We start from the raw sequence: 18,018 nt of genomic DNA, 5'->3' as shown, positions 1-18,018 counted from the left end.
TTAAATGTAATTTTAATATTTTTTTGATATTTAAAAAAAAATGTGTTCATTTGTTTGACTGAAAATATAAATGCAGTTTCCCTATAAAATATGACTAGTTGGAGCGAAATACTGCACAGCCCCACCATTATTATTGGCTTGCACCTTGCAATAAATTGGAAGCAACATTGTCAGCGGCAAATCTTTTAAAATAGTCTCAGCTAAAAAAATGGGACTGTTATGACACAATACAAACAGATGTGTCCTTATACATTGTTGCTGCAGTCACGCCAAAGAGACCCTCTCAGCGTGTCAGGTCCATGCGCCTCTGCAAGCGCCAAGCACCATTTGTGCATTTATGTTACCCAAAAATGGGTAGTTGCAATGTGATAGGACTAGGGTGCACTAGGAGACTGCACTATTTAATTTGAGATGTAACACTTGTATATCTGTGTGTGACTGAGTCTGAATCTATATACGAAGTGCTACGATGTCAGCGGCCGCAGCTTTTTTCCACGCCAAGTTCCGTCGTGCTTCGTGTACAGACTGTTATACAAGTGTCCAGTGCTATAGCTCCACCACAGCTCCTGAACCTATTTTCCAGAATATAGCCCTGCAATTGTCGCATATCAAATTAATCAGTGCAGTCTCCTGGTGGGTCCTAGTCGCATCTCATTGCGACTAAGATGCATTTTCAGGCGCACAAGATGCATGGCCCAAGCAAAGTCGCACGGGAACTGGCGTCTAACTCATGCCAGGCTTCTCGCGCCACACAAGGCCGGTACAAGGTTTCCTGGCACCCTAGGCAGAACTTCAGCCTACTGCCCCCTCCACCAATACACACTTTCCAGCCACTCAGCGCTGTCACACTCACCTGAGTCTATATGCTGCTCAGGGACTTGATGCTGTTCGCGGATCTCCTGCTGGCACTGCCTGGAGAGTTGCAGGGATGGGGGAGCCCGGTGACTGCCTTGGAGTACGGGATGATGCTTTGTGGCTGCAAGCTCATCTGCGCGGTCACATTAATGTGCAGGGGGTCGCAGTGTAAACATTTGTCCCTGAAGCAGGAGCGGAGCAGCCCCAGGTGGCAGGTACCAGGGGAGAGCGGCAGGTCAGTGTGGAATGAAGCACATGGGGGGACCTGACCTACGCACACCTTCCCACAGACGTCCCATCTGGCCAATTGGAAGAGGGAAGGGGGGCGGCAGTTAATAGGGGAACCCAATGGATCTCAGAGATCCGTTCCTGCCGTCACCAGGTGCCAATGTTACTGTATGTTTGTGTGCTTTCTGTCTCCCTGGTGGTGATGACAGTAGCAGGGTATGGGGTGGTGTAGTTGCCGACAGCTTTATTTTTCTCCTCAGAGGGCCACATCCAGCGTTTCCCCGCTGACTGCACATGACACCACTGTAACAACAAAGCAGGCATCACAGAGCTTCATTAAGGCTTTGATGGGCTCAGGATACTTAAGACCCCCTGTCTTAAGTACCTCGGGCCCCTCATAGAGTCCTTAGGGCCCTCCTGTCCTAAGGTGTAAAATTGAAATTATATATATATATCTGTGTGAAAAAACAGTAACCCCCAGCATCAATGAAAGGCCACTTTGTAGGAAACTGGACATGCTGCATTTGAAACAGGGGATACATATGCAGTATGTATATATATATATATATGTATATATCTATATATATATATATATATATATATATACACACACACACACTGCACCTAGGACTCAGTAACAAAAAAGACTGCCTATCTTCTCCTCGGCTGCTGACAGGTTGTAACACAGAACAAGAAGATGAATGATATGTGATATTGGGGTCTATTCAGCAACAGTGACGATGTTGCCCAGAATATTATCGGGCAACATCGTCACGATATTTTATCAATTATGATAAAATATATGAGCTATTCAGCAACATTTTCAGCAGGGACAGCGTTTGCAGTAGCACGCTGTCCCTGCGAAGTCACAGACGGGGTTGTTTTCGGGATTCCGAAAACAATTTCTTCTGTTTGTTCCTCTGCGCATGCTCAGTCATGCGCTCGGGAACAGTCTCCATCCTGGCTCCCCGGTGACCGCGGAGGGGTAAGTACAGGTCCAACCTCCCGAAACTGATTGATATGTGTATACAGGCTTTATACTAGCCTATATACATGTATATTTATGCGCTTTTATATTTAACAAGCACATAAATATACATATATACAAGCTAGTATAAAGCCTGTATACACATATCAATCAATTTCGGGGGGGTTTAAAAGCCTCTAGAATAACTTACCTGCCGCCAATCACCGGGAAGCTGGAACGGAGGCTGGGCGGGCTTACAAAATGCTGCAGGGACTTATGGGAAATATTCTCTCTGTCCCTGCAGTTTTCGGGAAATATAAGTATTTTCTTAATGTAACACCATTCTGAAATGGCGTTATATAAAGGAAATATTTATCGAGTGCTTTAACACTTTTTGCTTTGCTGAATAGCAAACAGTGTTAAAGCACTGTAGAGATCAATGGGTGATCTCTACAGTGCGGTATACAGATAATTGCTTTATCTTCTCTATTATCCCATTGCTGAATAGGAGAGTTACATAAAAAATACGGAAATCATAGTTTCCGTATTTTTTATGTAGAAAAATCAATTCTGAATAGATCCCATTACGTGGATGAAGCTGTGCCGTTCCTTCCTCCCGCCTCCTTCTTCACTGCAGCCTGCAGGCCAACCAATCACTGAGCCCCAAGCTGAAGCTTCAAATGCTATTGGACAGCTGACCTGTCGCTCATCAGATCAGCACAGCAGCACTGCTCTCTGTGGTGCTGGCAGTTGTGACGGCTGTAGTGTCACTGACTGCTGTCAGTGTGGTGAGTGAGCGATACTGCAGATCAGATCTGTAATAGAGAGCTGGGGACCCTATAGAGAGGGGGTCCCGGGGGTACTTACCCCCAGCGCCCCCCCCCTTAATCCGACCTGAGGTAGCGGCAGCCTGCCCTGAACCTGCCAGACGCTGCGGGGGCTGGGGAGTGAGGATACAGTGTGTACTGACACTTTACAGTCGTACTGTCTCAATCTGTAACATAGCGGCGGGTGTCGCCACCACTCGGACGCTACACAGGGCCCATTATAGCCAGTCATTAACAGAGCAGCAAGTGGCGCTCCTAAAGTGGCCGGCGCCCCTAGGCAGTTGCCTAAAGCCGCCTAATGGTGGCGCCGGCCCTGGAGCCACATGGAGTATTGGGGCTATATGTATGAGGACACATCTGTATACCAACAAATAAACATTTTTACAGACATGTAATGTATCATTGTACAAAGTGAGGAATGGTGTTAGATATAAACACAGAATTACCTTTCTTTGGTTTGTGGCTCTGTAATTGTTCGTTTTGTTCGTATTTTGCCTCCTTCTCTTTCCATCTTCGTACTTGTTCTTCCCGCATCTTAAAGAATAGGATCTGTTTCTGTTCTTCACTAAGTTCTGCCAGCAGCTCAGGGTCAATGTACATATCAGCTAATATCTGTTTAAGCATGGCAGTGGCTGTATTTATATGTAGGCTTCTTTAATAGAAAAATAAATCTTAGGATATGGCTCTTAGAGTTCCGGTATGTTTCAATATAAATAAAAAAGTTATTTCCTTAGTGTTAGAGTTTTAAAATGTGATCACATAATACTGGATCCATGTCATTATGTGATTATGAGCATTCCTGAAAAAAGAAAAAAAAAAGGTTATGAGTTAATTAAAACTCATATAATATTCAAAGCAACAGCCATGAGTGGGGATTTTAGTTCAGTACTACTAAATTATCAATCTATCCTGAAAAAAATATCATCTGACTCTTCATAAACCACTTTGTTAAATCACATTTCCCAGAATTCTCTGCCACTGTAACATGAGGTACTGGCAACACTTGCTACTTAGAATAACATACATTAAAAAAAGACAAGCATGTAATCTTTAAACCAGCTATTTCCAAATACTTGCATTCTAGATTATGGGTTACCCAGCTATAATTGCAGGTCATTGTACATAAACATAATATTACTAGAGAAGTGATCTTATAGCCTTATCCAGAAATAAACCTCTTTATGCTGCCAGGGTACATAGGTGCAGATGTACTAAGCTCTAGAAAGTGATAAACTACCAACCAATCAGCTCCTGTCATTTTTCATACACAGCCTGTAACATGACAGAGCTTAGTACATCTCCCCCATTGATATCATTTAGCAGAGGTAAAGATATGGTGATGATGACAGGCGAAAGCTGAATAGGCTTGAGAATAGATAAGAGTCCTCAGTTTTTTTCTGATTGGCTGGCTCGACAGCATTGTTACTAGGCAGATTAGCTGGGTTTTTTGGTCAAGTGGTTGATTATCTGACCAATGAGTGGATTGTGGGTGTGTTTCAAGTGGATGTATAAAAGAGGTGGATTTGCATGTGCACAGCCTCTTTTCATTTCTAGAGTTCCAGTGATAAGTATTGTGCCCTGTTGTGCTTGTTTACTGCATCATTCTCTCCTCTCTTTGTTTTCTGCCTGCAATTGCTATGCCCCGTCCTAGGAGGTCTGCACCCCCCCTTGCCTAGCTGATTTCTCCCATCCGCTTAGGGCTGCGGCTGCCCGCGCATCTGAGCGCCGGCTCTACTTTCCCTCGCAGACCACTTCTGTTCCTTCCTCTTCCCCTGTCCAGGGCTTGGTGTCGCTGCCTAGCCCTTTGGCCTTCCTAGCTTCCACTGCACCAGTGGCTGCGCCGCCCCCGCGGCTTCCTTTAGCCCTGCCCCTCTCGAGTCCTGCAATTTGATCGGGTCCCCCGCGCTTCTGTAGCCCATCCTGCATCCCCCTATATGGTCCCACGGCCCTGCTAATGAGGCAGGCCAGGTGGCCATTTCTAATTTGGCAGCCATTTTGGGTCCCACTTCTTTAGTGGGATCCAGCCCCAGCGTACAGGCCCCTAATGTTTTTTCAGCTTCACATGCAGCTGGGTCATCGCTGATTCCTTCCACACTGACCCTGGTAGTGGCTTTGTCCCTCCTTCTTCACAGCATGTATCACTGCTGCCTGCTTCTCTGCCTCACAGTACTTTTTTCAGTTCTCACCAGGTTTCCTCTGTTTCTTTCTCACCCTGGCTTCAGGCTACTTGGAGTTATGGTGCTGCCCCCCTGGTTTTTTCCTCTGTTTCCGCTGCTCCATTGGGCCCCTACGGGTAAGAAAAGAGATGCTCCCATGCCTATAGAGCTGACACTGTGCACTGCACTAATACGGCTGTCCTTAGGGGTTTGCGCAAAAGAGTTAAAGAAAGGATCCGCAAGGGGACAACCCGGCCAGGGATCGACGTTGCAGCTCCGGAAATGCAGCGGTTTATTGGGGAGATAGCTCCAAGAGTGCTAGTCAAGGCTAGGTCACCCATTTGTTTGGCTTAGCTTGCTGGGTGGCTGGCTCGTTACCCTGACTAGGAGGCTGCTAGCTTTCTTTTAGATGGTTTTGAGTTTGGTTTGCCTATTGACGGACGCTTAAGTTTAGAGCACCCCCCAATTTACATTCTGCCGGGGAGTTTCCTGAAGTTTTACAGGCTAAGGTTGATTCTAAGGTTTTGTTGGGAAGGATGGAGGGCCTGTTCCCTTGTCCTCCCTTACGGAATCTGTGTGTCTCGGCTTTGGGGGTGGTCCCTAAGAAAGCCCCTGGTAAAATCCGTCTCATTCAGCATTTATCCTACCCCCATGGTAGTTCAGTTAATGATGTTATACCTGAGTCAACTTGCAGTCAGTCTTTCAATGAAGCTTTGGTGCATTTTTTTTGGTCCGGGCGCTTTGCTGGCGAAGCTGGATATTGAATCTGCATTTTGGTTGTTACCTTTACACCCCGATGCAATGCAATATATGAGTTTTTATTTGGGAAGCGGTTTCTTTGTGTATAAATGTTTACCTATGGGTTGTGCGGTCTCCTGTGCCTATTTTGAGAAATGCAATTCTATTGTACACTAGTGCATTTCTGTGGACACTGGCTAGTACGGTATTGTGCATTATCTGGACGATTTTCTCTTTATAGACCCGGGAGGGAGTGACGTCTGCGTGGACCTCCTCTTTTCCGCTACAGCTTTGTTTTGCGGGTTCCTGTTGCACATGATAAGACTTAAGGCCCCTCATCTTGCTTGTCTTATTTAGCAATTGAGATCGACACGGTGACAGGTTGCTGTCGTATGCTGCGAGAGACGGTACTTAAGTTGCTTGATCAACTTGCAGTTTGTTTGGAGGCAGATAGCGTTAAGCTGTGTATGGTTCAGTCATTGCTAGGTTTGTTCAATTTTGTTTGCCGTATTATCCCTATGGGGCAGGTGTTTTGTAGGAAGTTGGAGAGGGCTACGGCCGGGGTGAGCCAGCCTAATCAGCATGTTAAATTGTCCTCTGAGATTAAGGAGCACTTTCGCACTTGGTCCAGTTTTCTGGTACAATTTAACGGTGAACGCATTTGGCCTTCTGCCCGTGTAGCGAACGCTACATTACAGCTTTTCACCAATGCGGCTGGCTCGTCTGGGTTCGGGGCCTTCTTTGACAGTGAATGCTGCGCTGTGCCCTGGCCGCGTGTTTGGCATGCAGAGGGTCTTGCTAACGACTTGCTTTTGTTAGAATTGTTTCCGATTGTCGTGGCAGTAGAGCTGTGGAGAGATCGGTTGAATATTCAGCAGGTAGTGTTCTGGTGTGACAATCTTGAGGTAGTTCAGGCTATTAACAATCCACGGACTTCCTCTCCTCCCGCTTTGCGTCTTCTTAGACATTTAATCTTGCGATGCTTAGAGACCAACATCCGTCACGTCCCCGGAGTACACAATGCTATTGCTGATGCTTTGTTCTGCTTTAATTTTGCTCGTTTCTGTCTGCGGCTTCTGCTGTAGGGTTACCTTGCCCTCCTTGTGTATGGCAGATCATCAGGCCGGCATAGAAGGCCTGGCACAGCGGTTGCTGGCTCCAGCAACTCTGAAGGCTTATTCTGCGGCTTGGCAGGACTGGCAGGTTTTCTGTGCGCAGGTGTTCTGAGGCGGGTAAGTCTCCCAGTGACATGCTTTCATCGTTTGTTTGGGGACATTACCAGCATGGCCACTCTAAGGCTTCTATGGCCTCGCCGCTAGCGAGAATTTCCTTTTTCATTAAGTTGAAGGGGTTTCCGGACCCCTCTAAGTCATTTCTGCTCTCCAAAGCCCTTAAAGGTTGGGCAAAGGAGTTTCCCGCCAGGGTTGATGCCTGTAGGCCCATTAATTTGCAGCTTTGGGCTGGCTGCTGGGGGTCATGGACAAGGTGGCTTCTGATGCTTTCAAAGCTTCTCTGTTCCGCTTAGCTTTTTCAGTTGCATTTTGTGGGGCATTCAGGGTCAGTGAGATTGTGGCGTCTAGCAAGGCTTTGCTTTCCATGGGGTTATTGTTAGAGGACATTGTGTTCCAGGAGTCATCCATCTTGTGCAGGCTTCAGTTTTCCAAGACGGATCAGTTAGGTCGGGGCAAATGGGTTGCCCTGCCGAAGCAAGGTGACCCTTCTGGTTGCTCAGTGCTCTTGCAGCCATATATATGGTTTGTCACCCGTCGGGAGGGGCTCAGTGGTTGGTGCATGCTATTTTGTCCCCTCTTTCTAAGTTTCAGTTTGCTGCTGCTCTCAGGCGGAGTTTAACTGAGTTAGGGCTAGATAATGCTTGTTATGGGACCCATTCCTTTTGGATTGAAGCCGTAACTAGCGCAGCTATGTCAGGGGCGTCTACCAGTGACATTCAATGGATTGGTAGGTGGAAGTCCTCCGCTTACAAATCTTATGTGCGCTGCAATAAGCTATAGTAGTGCTTCCTGTGCCAACCCGAAAACGTAGTTTACATGCCAGTTATCGAATTAGTAGCATTCGATAAGTGGGGGTATGAAGGGATTTTTTAATTTTTCCTCCCGGGGACCTTGGTCTGACCCACTTTGTGTTCGCGCCAAGGTTTTTAAATTTTTCTTCTTCACTCAGGTTACCTATTTTTCACCATTAGCATCCCTGCTAGTTAGTAGCTATGTTTTCTCAATTGCGTTGTGTGTGGCTTTGTTTTGGTGTGGTGGCTCACCGTTAGGGTTTTATTTCCTTACAGTGGAAGATCTAAAGACGAACGGGTTTAGCTAGTCGGCCATTCCTAAATTTTTTGGGTGGAAAAACATGGTTTGGCCAGGCTTGTTAGTTTTTTGCTTGGTGATAGGCATGTCCGATGGATTGGTGTGCGCGGGCATCAATGTGCATCTGTGAAAGGTCTCTTGGTTGAGTCGGCAGTTCGGTGGGGAGTGCCCAACTAGTTGGTCCTGCATGTTGGTGGGAATGACATTGGTAAGATGAAAGGTTTGGAACTGATTGTTAAGATGCGGGAGCTTATGGATGAGGTACAGTTGTTGTGGCCAAATGTGCGCGTTCTCTCGTCGGAGATAGGTCCTCGTCTGGTGTGGCATGGTGCGCGTGATCATAAGGCATTGGACAAGGCAAGGAAAAAGCTTAATAGGGCTTTAAATAAACATGTTTTGCCTTTTGGAGGCTTAGTGATTAGGCATAGCTTTTGGAGCTCTGACTTGGTCAGATTTTTTTTTCTGGATGGAGTGCATCTTAATGCATTGGGTTTAGGTTTGTTTCTTAAGGAATTTTCTGGATTACTTAATTTTTCTCTTGGTGGCGGGCCAGTCTCCTTTTGAGGTTGGCTTTGGCAGGAGAACGCTGCATCTCAGTGGTTTTATTGTGACGTAAGAGAGCGTTGTGAGGGCCCTCGATTTATATGGCGAGTTTGTCCTTCTCTGTGCGGGGGGACCCTGGCACTTGTATACGGAAGTGTCCGGACTAGGCCCAGGAGAGAGGCGAGTCCTTCGCATTGTAAATGCATCTTTAGGGGGGGATGTTTCAGTCATCCCCCGAGTATGTCTCCATCTAGAAGGCTGGAACTGAGCATGCAGCGGGGGGAGGTTAGGGTTAGGCACTAGAGGGGGAGGTTGGGGTTAGACACCCCTAAGGGAGGGTTAGGGTTACGGGGGGGAGAGGGGAGGGTTAGGGTACTTACCTTCAGCTGTTGGGATTTCGACCCACCGGGCTGCCGCTGTCGGGATTTGATCCGGCGGCTAAACAACCGCCAGCATTACATACCGATTCCCAATCAACGGGACTTGAACTGTTAGTGCATACAACAAATGCAATTAGGATTGAATGTTATCAATGAGGCAATGCAGATGGCAGAATACGTAATGATAATCAATGCTCTGATCACTATTTGTGGAGAACAACTCACATACCTGCAGACAGAGCTGTTAACTTAATCAGCTTGATACAGTCCTTTGTAGAACCAAAAGAAGGGACTTGTTAGTATTACAGCCAAACAAACATTAATAGGGGTATTCAATTAGCCACGGGGTTTACCCTGCGACTAATTGCCGGGCAAAATCCCTGCGGCACGGGGAAAGGCTATTCAATTAAATAGCCTTTTCCCGTGCCAAAAAATTGGGACTCACGCGCAGAAACACACTGATTCTGCGTAAACTGCGGAATCAATGTTTTTTTTCCCCTGCGCGCAAGCCTGATTTGGTGTTTTACAATTAGCCGCGAATAACCTTATAAGATGTTGTTCATCAAGTGAAGCAGATTTGTTTGAACATGCTCTAATGAAAATTTGTTAATACTAATTCATGCAGTAAAAGCCAATGATAAATAGCAACTCAGCTCCAAATGCTGGTATTCTGGTTATGCAGATAGACAATTTAAATAAAGGTATGCATACCTCTTACTGGGGGATATGTATCAACAGTTTTTTGCGTTAACAAAAGTGATAAAAATGGTTTTCGAGTATTTTTCACTAGAGATAAGTTTAGAGGAAATGTATCAATGTTTTTCGCATATTTTTTCAATTTTTTGGGGTCAAAGTATGGTTTTCGTTTTTTATTATATCGATATTTTTGTTGTAATTGAAATCAATGAGAGCCTTATGTATCATCATTTTATGTTTTTTTTTAAGTGAAAATTATCGTGTTTTTTTTCGACATACTTTGGCTGGCGATAATTGTATCCAGCACCACTGATGTTGAAATAAGCTATGTTAGTTATTGCTATTTAGATGAAACTTATGAAATTTAATAATCAGTATTACTTGCAATCTATTTTTATATATATATATATATATATATTTTTAGCCAATAAAAAAAAATATAAATGATAACTCTTATAAATAAATAGTTCTCTTTTTTATCATTAAAATTACCATTTGCTATAAATGGGTCCACAAATAAGGTTCAAACAATCTAACAAGTACTACACATACCTGTCTTATAGAAGAATGGAGTTTATTTTATTATGGTGAGCTATGTGAGATATATACACACAAACACAATATATATATCACACATACAGTACATACACAGTATATGACCCATAGAAGAAAAGTAGAAGTTTTTGTTGGGAAAATCAGGAGAAACTAAAGGGGAGGGGAAATCTAGTATCAAGGGATTCCTTTATTTTGATGAACCACTAGAATTCTGCTCGTCACTCAGAACGCCACCTACCATTCACTGCACATGTCCAAAACTGAAACGGAGCATGCGCAGTTGTTATTTTTTTTATCGTAACATGAAAAAATCATTTATGCAGTTGTTTTGCCATTATCTAATTCGAAAACAAAAATGCGAAAATGATCACAATTCAGGGGGTTTATCACTTTTCAATTTTTGGCGAAAAAACATGATAAATATGATAATAAAAAAAGCGAAAAGATACACGATTTCTGGCGAAAAGAAACATGGGGCCTGATTCAGAGCCACTCGTAAGCGGCCGCTCGTTCGCTCCGAGCAATGTTTGCCCAACTGCGCATGCGTACGGATCGTTATACGCAAGCGCGAACCAGTCAGTGCGGCCGAAATTCATGTGCTCGCAAAATAGCAAATGCCTGATAATTTGAGTGACAGAAAGAGGCGTATGTGGGTGGTAACAGGGGAAGGTGCTTGAAAACGGGGAGTGGAAATCCGATCGCAGGCGTGCTTAAAGGTCAAAACGGGCGTTTTATGGGTGTGCATAATTAAAACAGCAGCGTCATTGACCACCTCACTGGGTTATTTTATAGCCAGAACTGCTCGCAAAATTGTGGTAGCAAAAACCAACCACAAGAATAGCGAGCAGCTCATACCCTGGTCGATGTACTCGATTAATCTAATAAATAGCGGACATGACGTAGGATGCGAGCGGCCAGGGGGCGTAGTTTCACAAAAAACGACCGCAAGTTTTGTTCGCTCGTTCAGACCTAAAGGCGTGAACAGACCACAAACAGCGAACGGTTCATTTGAATAGCCACCCCTATTTTCAGGACGAGCGAGCGCTAATTGCGTCCGGCTCTGAATCAGGCCCATGATCTTTTCACATTTTTTGATGCATATACCCCATTAGAACAAAAAGGGCATCCATCTAAGACTAAGGGGTCTATTTACTAAGCAGTTTTAGGAGACAGAGTGAACAGTGATAAGGTACCAGCCAATCAGCTCCCAACTGTCATTTTTCAAACACAGCCTGTGAGATGGCAGTTAGGAGCTGACTGGCTGGCACCTTATCACTTTTCACTCTGTCTCCTAACACTGCTTAGTAAATACACCCTTATTAACTAGCTACTACTCTGATTGAGGGGTCTATTTATCAAGCAGTGAAAAGTGTGGAGAAGTGAACCAGTGGAGAAGTTGCTCATAGCAACCAATCAGCTTTCAAGTAGCATTTATCAAGTACAGTCTATAAAAAAATAAGCAGGAGCTAATTGGTTGCTCTGGTCAACTTCTCCACTGGTCCACTTCTCCACACTTTCCCCTGCTTGATAAATAGACCCTCTGAAAAACAACAGTGGCATACTATGGACTGTCTGCCGGGATACTTCACACATTTCCACAATCAGCGGTTTCCCACCATACTTGCCCAGTCACCTAGAATGTAACCAGTGTAGTGGGTGAAAGAATGCAATATGCAGTGAAATGTGTTGTTAAGCCACACCCCTTCTGCATGATGCTGCAAATCATAGTAATGTGTGGTGCCATGATAATGCAAACAGTGTCACTAACTCACCCTAATAGATCTCAAAGAGGGCAGCATCAAAAAGAAGATAACTATGGTTTCCGCCCATAATTCCACCAATCTTTTCGTTCTGTCCTAATTATTCCAAAACACTCCCCGCTGCAGACTTAATTTACACAGTTGTTGTCCCAGCTCTATTTAGACACTACAGTATAAATTTTACCTAAGGATTAAGAGCCAATGGCCTGTCCACTCAGGGAATAGAGGGCCTGATTCAGAGCCGCTCGTAAGCGGCCGCTCGTTCGCTCTGAGCGATGTTCGCTCAGCTGCGCATGCGTATGGGTCGTAATGCGCAAAACAGTAATTGCGGTCGGAAATCGTGCGCTCGTAAAACAGCGAGGGGCTGCTAATTTGATTGACAGAATGTACCGTTTGTGGGTGGTAACAGGGGAAGGTGCTTGAAAACCGGGGAGTGGAGATCCGAATGCAGGCGTGCCTAACGGTCAAAAGGGCGTTTAATGGGAGTGCATAATTAGTAAAGGAGCGTCATCGACCACGTCATTTGGTTGTCTTTTAGCCTGAACTGCTCGCAGTATTAGGGGAAAGAAAATCCTACCACAAGCACTGCGAGCAGTTCAGGTGCCTTTCGATGTACCCGATTAATCAAATGAATACCGGAGATTACGTGTGATGTGAATGGCAAAGGGGCATCTTTACAAAATAGCGAGCAAATTTTTCGTACGCTCGCTCAGACATAGAGGCGTCAACACACCACAAAGAGCGAGCGCTCAATTTAAATATCCGGCCCCTTTTTTAGAACGAGCTTCCGCTAATAGTGTCCGGCTCTGAATCAGGCCCAGATTCCGGTCAATTGGTGGTGTTTGCTATCTTGAAAGGAGAAGAGGAATCAGAATCCAAATGACAAAAAAATCCATTCTGGCACAGGGTTCCCCAAATTGAAAAGTCAATAATGGTTCTTAAAAGCCAGTATTTAATTGAGTGATCATCATAGGTCATTAATTCAATCACATCTGTGTTTTAAAGGTGACCATCGGCTACAGTATACATTAAATCTGCACAAACTTGTGTTTCATAGGACCGCTTCTTCAGACAGTTTATGCCAAATTTTTTCTGATGATCAACATCCCAAATCTTGGGGTAAGAATAGCACCATTTATTCCTTGCAGAGTGGCAGTACTGTGATTGTTCTGTATATAAAATTCAAGCAGAGTGATCCCAAATACAGCATGAGATGACTCGTATAAACAATGGCTATCAGAAAGTAGAAGCTCTATACCTATATGACTTTTTTTTATCCCCAGAAGCGATTAGTGCCAATTAAAAATATGCCGAAAATTCCACTATGGAGAGATTAAATCTTGACATCCAATGCAAAGTGCAAATACTTGGAAAACTTTAAGAGACTGTAGTGACTTCCAAGTTAACAAAAGCAGCCTGTTCTCAAATAATGACATCATTCTCTGTGACCTTTCTGTGATTTATTTACTCCATTCAAGCTCCAGCATGTTTAGGCCTATATTAAATACTGTGTAAATTGTATATGTAGTGATATTTTGAACACAGTGATTTAACTATGAGGCTCCTTTATCAAATGTTGAAAAGCCCTATTGCTAGTGTTTTCACAGGCAATAAGCATTTCTTACAGTACTTCACTATGTCTATGGAGGGGGTTATCCACACTTGCCTACTCTCCAGCACTGATTGTGATCATAGTACATAAAACGGCATGCTCTAATCAGCGTGGCCCTAAACATTTTTTTGCAGAGTGTCCACGAGTGCCCTCTCATTAGCAGCGGTGTCACGCAAGGAACACATAGCAAGATGCTGGGCAGCCCCCTGGCTCTCCCTACACTACCTTTGCTTACCCGCTGCTCTGCTATGCACTCCTCCCAACTTCCCCCCCATTGTGGGACACTGCAGCCCACGGGTGGGACAGCGGGACAGTCCCAGAAAAATGGGACTGTCCCACTGAATGCAGGACAGTTGAGAGATATGCATCATGGCTTGGCAGCCTTGCTACGGCTAGTGGTTTACCTATAAAAAAACAATATTATTTATATATCCATTACCTCTGTACCCAATGCCCCAGGAGTACAAAGAGCCCTAGAACTTTTGGCAATATGGCTGGTTGATGTTTTATTTGCGGGCTCCCTTCCCCTGAGTGAACCCCTTGGTTCTACTAGCCTTGGCTGGTCAAGCCTAGTGCTAGTAATGGAAAAATTGGGGGGACCTCACACTCTTTGCTGGGGTGCTGTTTGTCAAACAGGTCATGTGGCCTGAGTGACAGCATGAGGGAGGTGCCTGCAGGGGATCTGGAGTTGCTGTTGCCACAGCATATAGTTATTCCCTCCCAGTGGCCATGGCTCTACAGCCCCTGTCTCCCCTGTCTGTATCTGCATGGCCCAGCCCTCTCCTGACAGCGGCAGACTCGGTGGGTCCTGCTTGACAGGCAGCTGCTTCCTGTTTCCAGTGCACTACTGTATGGCTGATGCATTAGAGATCTCCAACAGGTAAGTTAGGGTATGGGGGGTTATATTTCATGGTAGGTAACACCAGAAATAAGGGGTGAGGAGTAAATGATTTAAGGGGGTTAATTAGGATTAATGGATTTTTTTTATGAGACTGAGGTATATAATAATGTACATAAATTAAATTATTTTATGATATTTTGGATAATACATAATTACATGATGGTCACTGATTTTGGCTGTATTATATGGCGGTAACTTATGCTGTCTGTATTATATGGTGGTCACTGATATTGTCTGTAATATGTGGTGGTCACTGATGTTGTCTGTATTATATGATGGTCACTAATGTTGTCTGTTTTATATGGCGGTCACAGATGCTGTCTGTGTTATATGGCAGTCAAATAACTAGAGGGCAACTACTATCTATTGGAACTTGGGGCGCTAAGATTAGTCTTTGCCCTAGCTTCACCCCTGGCTCTTTGTCCCCACAATTTTTCCAATAGCAGCCTAGGTACAACCAGTGTTAGTGCTGGTTATGTTGTGTTGTTGTATGTTTAAATAGCGTATTTCCAGCAAATGTGCTATAAACATGCTGGAATGCCGGCAAGTGTGGTTTCTTAACCCGCTGAACACCCAATTTATTACATTCAGCAAGTTTACGCTCAAACTCGCAGCAGGTTCAAATGAGTTTACTCTTGTCAGAAACTCGCAATCTATAATATTTCCTCTTAGTCATCAATCTCTAAGGATGGAGCACAGAGAGATAAGGCTTCTTATGTTTACTGTGGTGTAAGTATGGGCAACACTCATTATATTGGTATAAAACGTGCCTTGTAAAACAATGAGGGGTGCAAGAAAATGTATATAAAAAAATAAAAGTCATAGCCAAAAGTAATGTCAAATGTGTGTCTTATATTAATTGAAAACAGTGCATGCGTCCTCCAAAAAAGGATAAGCCTTATCTTTTATCACGTTTATCCCCGGCATCAAAAGAATTACCGTTAATTTACAGTTTTTCTGTGCTAGTGTTTGCAGATGTGTAGCTTACATGTGGCAAGAGTAATCGCTGGTGACAGCAGTGGTATCGCCGGCAGTAACAATTTAATAAATTGGGTGAAATCAGCCGCTATGTTTGGAGTGCTGCTTCTTGCTGAATAAAGAACACTCCCATGACAAAGACAAGATTAGCTCCACATGTACTGCTTTGTTCTGTCATGCCTGAATCACGATGGATCGTAACTGGATGCCCACTACACAAGGATGCCCACTTTACCTTAAACACATCCGTAATCCTTAGCAAGACTGCAAAACCATCAGTACAATCGAATACAATCGGAGCCTCACGCACACTTGCACAAGGTCTGACCTTTCTCAGAAATTACTAACCTCATCGCACACAGTGAAAGCCCAAGCTGTGCATAGCATCGCAGTGCCTAATTTATGCAATCACCTGTAACGGCGTTCAAATGCACTGGCACACCTGCGTTCTGCCGGCCATCCCCTCGTCACCACCCACAAGCGGCACTTCCTGTCAATCACTCTGCCATGGGTCTGCATCGTCACTGCAATCACAGTCCCCATCGCACGCGCACTGCGGTGAATACGCATGCGCAGACAACAACAGTCGGCCGATTGTGTGCGTAATCGCAGTTGCGTATGGTAATGAATCAAGCTCTCTGTCATTTAACTTTGTAAATTAATTAAAAATTAGCTTTATCAGAGAAGGTATGTACAGCGCGGTCTAACATTGTAAAATCTGCAGACAATTAATTTAATTAAATGAATGTACAAATATGCAGAGAAATACAGTATAATTCAGAATAATGTAGACTTATGAAAATAAAATTTAAATAGACTCTCACAATTATGTATTTGGTATATCTTATCTAAAAAGCTCTTTAAAATAAGCATTTGGTATGCTTGATTGTTGCTAGTACTAATAAAGTGTATGTAGACATCGCTGTCTGTTATTCTTCTCTGTATGCTAAGAGGAAGTTTAACTAAATGTAACTAAACGATATTTCTGATGCAAAAAGTGGCCACGTGATATGCTCGCCGTTATTACACCTTTATTTTACTACACTGTTAAAGACCTCGTTCTTGTTTCATTGTGCTTTTTTAAATTCTATTAAAAAATAATTAATCCCTAAAAATGTAGTTGGGGATGGAATTAGGTAACATGCATGAAAACAAAAAATCTTATTAATCTGCATTTCCATAATAAATTGGTATGTGACAGCCCTGCCATTTGAATAAGGTCCACCCTTAGGGACATCACCTGAGGGTAAGGCCAGCGGATCGATTCCCGTCAGCGGCAGCCCGACAGGAGCAGAGTGAGACGCAGCGGAAGCCCGACAGCGCTGGAAATCCCGATCGTGGATAGGTAAGTATCCACTAACCTAACCTAACCCCCCTAACCCTCCTTAGGGGTGCCTAACCCTAACTTCCCCTCCAAGTGCCTAACCCTAATCCCCCCTCTAAGTGCCTAACCCTAACCACCCCCTAACCCTAAGTCCCCCCGGGGGTGCCTAACCCTAACCCTCCCTCCCCCTAGCCTAACCCTAACCCTCCCGGGGGGTGCCTAACCCTAAGTCCCCCCCCGGGAGCCCTAAACCTAACCCTCCCCCCCCGCGCGGCTGTCCGCTCGCGGCGCCCGGCATCACTACGATCATGATGCCGGGCGCCGGTCTCCCGGCGTCGGGGAAATGCGGGCGTCTACATCTAGACGCCCGGCATTTCACCCTTGCCGGGTTAAGACAGTCGGGAAGCCGGCTGCCGGTATATAGGTAGTCGGCTTCCCGATTGCTTCCCCACCTGAGGATGCAGAGAATCGCAGGTGTACAGGTAAGTAAGATTTATATAACATATAGTTTAATGTTGGGTTGAATCAGCTTTTAAGATGACATTTTTGAAACATGCGAATCCTTTTAATATCTTTGTTTTTACATACCACTATACTGAGTTGCTTAGACTAGAGAATTAGCTCATATTTCCTATGCTATGCAAGGATCTCCGGAAAAAAACAAAGAAGCTCCAAATTCCCATTGAGTAAGACAATCACACTTATCTAAATTCCTGAGATTCCAAGATAAATATGTTTTATATTAGTGGCTTCCAGAATGCAACACAGCCTTCACACAGAGCACCAATGACCTAATACTGCACGAAAAATGTTATATTCCTGTACTATATTCTTGAGTATTCTAAGGGCCTGATTCATTACGGATCGCAGCTGCGATTGCAATAGCGATTACACACGTATTCTCACTGTGATAATATGCTAATCCATTGCGATCGCTATGCCGTTGCAGCACAACATAAGGATGCCCACTTTACCTTACACACATCCGTAATCCTTAGCAAGACTGCGAAACCATCGGTACTGTGGAGTACCATCGTAGCCGCACGCCCACTTGCACAAGCTCTGAACTTGCTCAGAAATTGCTAACTTCAGCGCACGATATGAGTACTCAAGCTGCATACGGCATCGCAGTGGATAATTTATGCACGCCCATGCAGCGGTGTTCAAACGCACTGGC

General features: G+C 44.6%; 1 protein-coding gene across 2 annotated transcripts in view; it reads right to left on the bottom strand.

Annotated features, from left to right (window-relative positions):
• SH2D4A (SH2 domain containing 4A) overlaps positions 1-18,018 on the bottom strand; it is a 195,893-nt gene that overhangs the window by 161,106 nt on the left and 16,769 nt on the right. For both annotated transcript variants that reach the window (XM_088448273.1, XM_088448274.1), the window contains exon 2: positions 3,324-3,676. In XM_088448273.1, coding sequence (XP_088304399.1) covers positions 3,324-3,501 — 178 coding nt within the window. In that variant the 5' untranslated portion in view covers positions 3,502-3,676. The remainder of the gene's footprint in view (positions 1-3,323; positions 3,677-18,018) is intronic.

Source organism: Taudactylus pleione, unplaced genomic scaffold, assembly GCF_031769625.1.
Source record: "Taudactylus pleione unplaced genomic scaffold, aTauple2 ptg000454l, whole genome shotgun sequence".
NCBI lineage: Eukaryota > Metazoa > Chordata > Amphibia > Anura > Myobatrachidae > Taudactylus > Taudactylus pleione.
The sequence above is the reverse complement of the archived record's forward strand: the minus strand, read 5'-3'. Positions and strand labels throughout refer to the sequence as shown.